This window comes from Anopheles coluzzii, chromosome 2, assembly GCF_943734685.1.
Source record: "Anopheles coluzzii chromosome 2, AcolN3, whole genome shotgun sequence".
NCBI lineage: Eukaryota > Metazoa > Arthropoda > Insecta > Diptera > Culicidae > Anopheles > Anopheles coluzzii.
Genome location: NC_064670.1, coordinates 96,541,528 through 96,547,364, shown reverse-complemented (window position 1 = coordinate 96,547,364; position 5,837 = coordinate 96,541,528). Strand labels below are relative to the sequence as shown.

Sequence of the window (5,837 nt, the reverse complement as noted above, 5' to 3'; positions counted from 1 at the left end):
TTGGGCTGTGCTGCTGCCAGGTAACAAAGCGAAGATCATGGAAAACAGCACATAGCATGCTCTCGCTCTCTTTTGAGCGTTCGGTGGAGAAGGCAGGAGCGTTCGTTTAGGCGCGATCGCGCTTACCAATACACCGACAGGGAAAGGTATGCACGCCAACCAAGGCAGGTGAGAAAAAGGCGCACATTTTTCAACCCTCTCGCTTTGGGTTGCGTTTTTTTTACTAAAATCTTAATTTAAAATTATTTAATTAATTATTAATATTTAAAATCCTTCGGCTAAATGTTGTGTAAAGGTGTCGCCTTTATTTGTTTGAGCTTGCGGTCTATATTTCACTAACGTATGGCTACCGGCATATTGCTATTGACCTGAGATTTTAACGACTAACGGTGTACGGTGAGTTTTAAATCGAAAACGAGTCGATCGTATCATTTGAGCCGGAAGTAAAGCAAATTACAAAACAAAAACGAACTGCACCAGCTCTCGCTAACTTAGCCTGTATAGGATGTCTTTTGCAATGTTGCTGTCGGTTGCTAATAATTAGCATGCAATTGGCAAATGTTAACTACCACCACCGCCTCATTCTACATCGTGGTACTGTATAAAGGAATGTACGTTTGAGCCGGAAGCTTCAAGCTTCTTCCTGCCGCCTAGCTCCGTCAGCTCTATGATCACTACGTTTCGCTCCACCACTCCGCCGAGCTGCTGGACGAGCTTGTTGGCTGCATCCATCGTGCCGCCGGTGGCCAACAGATCGTCTATTATCAGCACCTTCTGCCCGGAGGTAATGCTTCCTTGCTGTATTTCAAACACATCCTAAAACATCACACAATCGGAGGAGTTGTAAAAAGACTGATGGCGCGGATGGAAAAAAGGGCAACTTACAGTTCCATACTCCAGCACGTACCCCTGCTGGGCGCAGGATCCGGGCAGTTTACCCTTCTTCCGTATTGGCACCGAGGCGATGCCCAGTTCCGCCGCAATCAGCAAGCTAAACAGAAAGCCACGTGCCTCCAGCCCGACGATCACCTGCACGTCCGGGCAGCTTTCCCGAACGTACGACACGAGCACACTTTTGATTGCCTTGCAAACCTCACCATGCCGAAGGGCGGTAAATATGTCCCTAGAGAGAAGAGAGGAAACCATCGGTTAATGCCACGTAGCACAAGAAACACAACAGATCTGCTCACTTGAAAAGTATTCCTTTCTTCGGGAAATCGGGATATTCGCCAATGTGCTTCTTGATCAGTTCAACGTTTGCACTTTGATCGGCGGACATACTTTCACGCTTTCTGGAGCTATTTACACACGTTCACACACTTCCACTTCCAGAGGGAGATTGTCGCGAGTATGTTAGTTGCGCGTTGGAATGATTTCAGATTTGGCAGATTATTTGTTTAGTTAGTTGCTTCTAATCGCACGCAGCATCCCCGGCCGAAATTGATGATAACAAAAATGTGGATGATAACAAAAGCCCGGTGTTTACCGAAACGTCAAACTTCTTCTTTCTAACCAGTGACCACACTACACACAAAATTGATTGATGTTTTCATGTCGCTTTTTTCTTATTTGAGGAATTGTATGTGACCGAATTAGTTTGATTGCTTCAAACTGAGATATTGTAGAATAACTCTCTTTTTAACGAAGTAAATTTAAAACTTATTTTAAAAAAATCGCTTTCATTACGGTATTTCTGTTGCGCTCGACCCGCATACGTCATTTGACGAATACAACTGTCATACCGTTCATGCTTCATGGATCAAAACACATGAGTCTGTATAACAGTCATGCGCAATTCAAATTTGAATGCGGAATCACGTTAAAAGCAACACGTGGATTATTTTACAATTTCAAATAACTCAATCTAATCTACTTTAGTTACATAAAATGGCATGTTAAGATGGTTGGAAACTTTCAATTTCGTTATACGTAACAAATTGCATTCTTCCTATCTTAAGCGTTAGCACGATTTCGGTCGCAAAAATAGCATCGACCATCCACATCCATAAAATGATAACGCGAATCATCTTCCTTTTATAGCCTCCTAGCGCTCATATAAAAGCGTTCCCGAACGGACTGTCCAGTTTTATCGATTGTGTGTCTTGAAATAGAAAAAATATTGACTTTGTGTGAAGTGTCGTGTCGAACCGCTGATTTAACAAAGCCTCAAAATGAAAACACTCTTTGTGCTGCTGGCCTTGCTGGTTACGGTTTCCCTTGCTAACCCAATCCCAGAGGACGAGCCCAACAAAACCATGCTAGTGCCGGATGAAAATAGTGTCATTTCGAGCAACGCACATTACGTGCCGGATAACGAACATCCGGCCGTTTCCATCTACGTCGACATACTGAAGGATGCAGAGCACGTGCAAGATCCAGAACCGTACCATACGGCGGGCCAACAGGACGCCGTCCCCGAGGCTAGCAACGACGAGCCGGTCCTCATCGATCGTCATCCGGCGATGGTGAACGTACACGTCGCCATCGACAATCGTGGCAATGGCGATGGAAAGGATCTGGTGAACATCAACTAAACGGGAGCATCGGTTTCCTCCGACCGTTCCGGCCTGTGGCTAGTGTCTAGCGAGCAATAAATCATATCGGTACAGAATTCCTTTCGCATGCAAGCGTTTTTCTCAATCGGTTGTTCAATTTTGCACTGCAGTTCATCCAACAGGCGCTGCTTCAATTCCTGCTCCGTTGCGCTCTGTGCGGTGGCACACAGTTCCAGCGAGCAGGTCTCCTCATAATCGGCGTATATCGATTGCAGCAGCGTCAGTATTTGGTGTGCATATCTAAAACGGAACAGGGCGATAAGTACGATCAAACACACCGCCGTGCACCGTCTCCCGCTCCGTCCGTATATTTTACCTGCTGTATAGTTTCATGCGCAATCGCTTCTCCTCCATCCGGTCCAATCTTATCAGCGTACCCTGCCAGTACGTGTTATCACCACAGTACAGTACGGTTTGCTGCAGCACGGTAGATAACACCTCAACAAAACCTAATCTGCCGACACAGAACTCCTTCATTGCAACGGCGGGCTCGCGGGCGTAGCACACCGCTAGCGACACACACTCGGAGGTGCACGTTACGGCCAGCAGATCGCGTCCAATGTCGGACGCACTGCGGAACTGTACCCAGTGGTCGGTGCTGCACAGTTGCTGCTGGGGTAGCTCGACCGAACCCACGTGCAGCTGCAGTTCGTCGCAGTCCGTTTCGAACGTTTCCACGCGATACGTCACGAAGCAGCTAAACTGTGCGCCACGGCCAGCCGACATTAGCGAGGACAGGTCGCAGTTCGCTACAAACACAGCGCATTCTTCCGAGTATAGAACGTTTTCCTGAAACACGGCAAACAAACGGTTTTATGAGAAAAGATAAAATTAAACAGAATCGGAGGACTGCGGAATACCTTTTCTGCTACCCACTCATGGTGAAATGTTAGGCCAGCTTCTAGCGAATCTTCCATATCCATGATTTCGTGGTAAGATTTAAAGTTGTAATCATCGTCCCGGAGACGATAGAAGCGGGTCGTGTAGCAGGCTGGCTTCGTGGCTGAGTTGACCAGCAGCAATCGAAGGTTAATTAATGTTAACCGTCTGTAATGGAGATGTAGACAGAATGAATTAATTCGATTGCAGGTAAAATTATGCGACAGGTAGAATATAATTAAAAAATAGAAGAAAAAATAATAAAATATGTAAGATTTCTACGAATTTTGTGGATCCACGCGAACTACAAGAGCGAATGTCGACTATGTCGACTTTTAGTCAAAAATGTCCCCTCCTTTCCATGAACTATTCTAGAACGCTATTAATCCTAAAATATTTCCAAAATGAACTAATCTCATCAAAGTATCCAAAACGACATAAATGGCTAAACATTACAGCCATGCCAAACTTCTTTTTCAAACTGCTTCCATGATTTGAAAAACCCGCCTTTAATCATTCATTTTCCGTCTGGAATCAAGAAGGAAGTTCCTAACCTCACAGGGTTAACAATCACAGAGTGTGTTTAACACTCTGAGCGCTGTGTGGCTCGTTTTAGAATCACAGCTTTGTTCACTCTCCTTCTCTGTTGTTTGTCTCACAGTAACTCTCAGCAGAGCGTATTGCAGCGGGAAGAAAGAGAGAGCGCATATTGCAGAAGCGGCATCTTACGTGAGGATCGGAAAGAGAGTGAACGATCGTAAGCCAATGAAACGCTCTCATCGCTCTCTTATCTTGTACTGTGTTCTCCGCAGCAAGCTAATGCAAAACGCCAGCGCCCAGAGTGTTAAACAGATTCGAAGGTAGCATTCGACGGCGTATCGAACGATATTCTGTTCGCAAAATTAAAAAAGAATATCCGCATGGCTTTGATGGTATTTTAGACCGCGCGAGAATGCATAGAATTTGAACAAGTGTTTCCTAATCCGTGTCCCTGTTTCAGGTGCGGCGTGTGCTCACAGAGCTGCCTGGGACATTTAAAAAAAAATTAGTAATTAGCTGCATGGTGCCGTCTCCTAGGCCTTGAGCTTCTTGGCGATAGGATACCTAACGCACAGTGCTTTTTCATCGGTGCCCTGCTCAACGGTGTCATCTACTCATCGTCTCTGTTGTGCCGCATCAACATGTTTGCACTATCTCGTTCGCTTAGGACTAGGAATATTTTGAGTATATCTCAGCTTCGATCCAGTGCTGATCCTTTAGACCCTATGATTTTCGTTTGTCTGCGGAAATCAAAGTTAGCTACGATGCATTAGACTTTGGGATATCTTCACAGCGGATCAAAGATAGACTCCGGCTCCTGCCATGGTCAATTTAATGCTGCCACAATATTATTACTATCATTATTGTAACTATTGCAGCTGTAGTGCTATGTCTCGCGAGACAAGAAATTCTTCAAATGGTGTCAATATCAGTGTCAATGACTCTGCATATGGTCATGAAAGAATCGGGATTAGTTCGAATGAATCCTGACAACTCCAAGGTTAATTTCCAATTATGACAACACCGGATAAGTCCAAACGATCCTGCTTTAGTCCAGATGAGTCCGAACGACCAAGTCGGACGGAATAAATCGGCATTAAGTCCACACTAGTCTGATTCAAATCCCATCTCGATTCATTCGTCGTTCGGAGTTATCCGGACTCAAGCAGAGTCGTACGGAGATTTCTGGGGTCGTAAAGCTTCGGCGTGAGTTGCCATCGCAGTCGTCCACAATTGTTCGGAACAATCAGGATTTGCCTGGCTACATTCGAATCCAACCCAACTCCTACATCGTAGATCATCTGGCCTAATGAACCATACTATGGGATATAATTTTATTTTCATGATCATTGGGATTTGATTATACAGGAGTTTTCAGGGGTTCTCATAGTTGTGGGACACTTCCTTGATTCTGTCTGATGGGAAGTGGACTCATATGTCGAGAATTTGATTCTATGGCATCCTTTTTGGACAGACTTTTATTGGATTTGTCCAAAAAGGATGCTATAGAGTCCAATTCCCAACACAAAAAGTTCATTACTCATTACAAAGCTTCATGAAAATGTTGCACAACTATAAAACCCTGTAAGAATATAGTGTTTACCGATCCTGTTCGACGTTTGTTGCAAGCACTACCATTATCGTCTCATTCAATTCGTCGTTCGCGCACCAATTTCATCGTTGCATTAAACCAGCACATTATACTACAATTTGACCACATTTCGGTGAGTAATTTGTGTTCAAAGAATTAAAAACGATATTATTTGTTCCTGTTTTCGTTTGTCTAATTCTGACTTGATTTAGCATTTTGCATATTTCATTATTTGTTATCTTATTTTTATATAAATTGATCAACCATAACAT

General features: G+C 44.3%; 2 protein-coding genes across 2 annotated transcripts in view; both read right to left on the bottom strand.

Moving 5' to 3' along the window:
• Positions 1–279: 279 nt before the first annotated feature.
• On the bottom strand, positions 280–1,452 carry LOC120950938 (adenine phosphoribosyltransferase). Its single transcript, XM_040369362.2, has 3 exons — positions 1,191–1,452; positions 886–1,123; positions 280–816 (listed from the first exon to the last, which is right to left on the bottom strand). Exons 1-3 carry the CDS (start codon positions 1,277–1,279, stop codon positions 580–582), a joined length of 564 nt encoding a protein of 187 aa, XP_040225296.2. The 5' UTR covers positions 1,280–1,452; the 3' UTR covers positions 280–579.
• Positions 1,453–2,084: 632 nt separating this feature from the next.
• Positions 2,085–5,837, bottom strand: part of LOC120950935 (uncharacterized) — a 31,157-nt gene continuing 27,404 nt past the window's right edge. The window contains exons 2-4 of the mRNA XM_040369356.2: positions 3,416–3,602; positions 2,872–3,344; positions 2,085–2,795 (exon numbers count right to left, since the gene is read on the bottom strand). Of these exons, the coding sequence (XP_040225290.2) occupies positions 2,531–2,795; positions 2,872–3,344; positions 3,416–3,602 (925 nt within the window). The 3' untranslated portion in view covers positions 2,085–2,530. The remainder of the gene's footprint in view (positions 2,796–2,871; positions 3,345–3,415; positions 3,603–5,837) is intronic.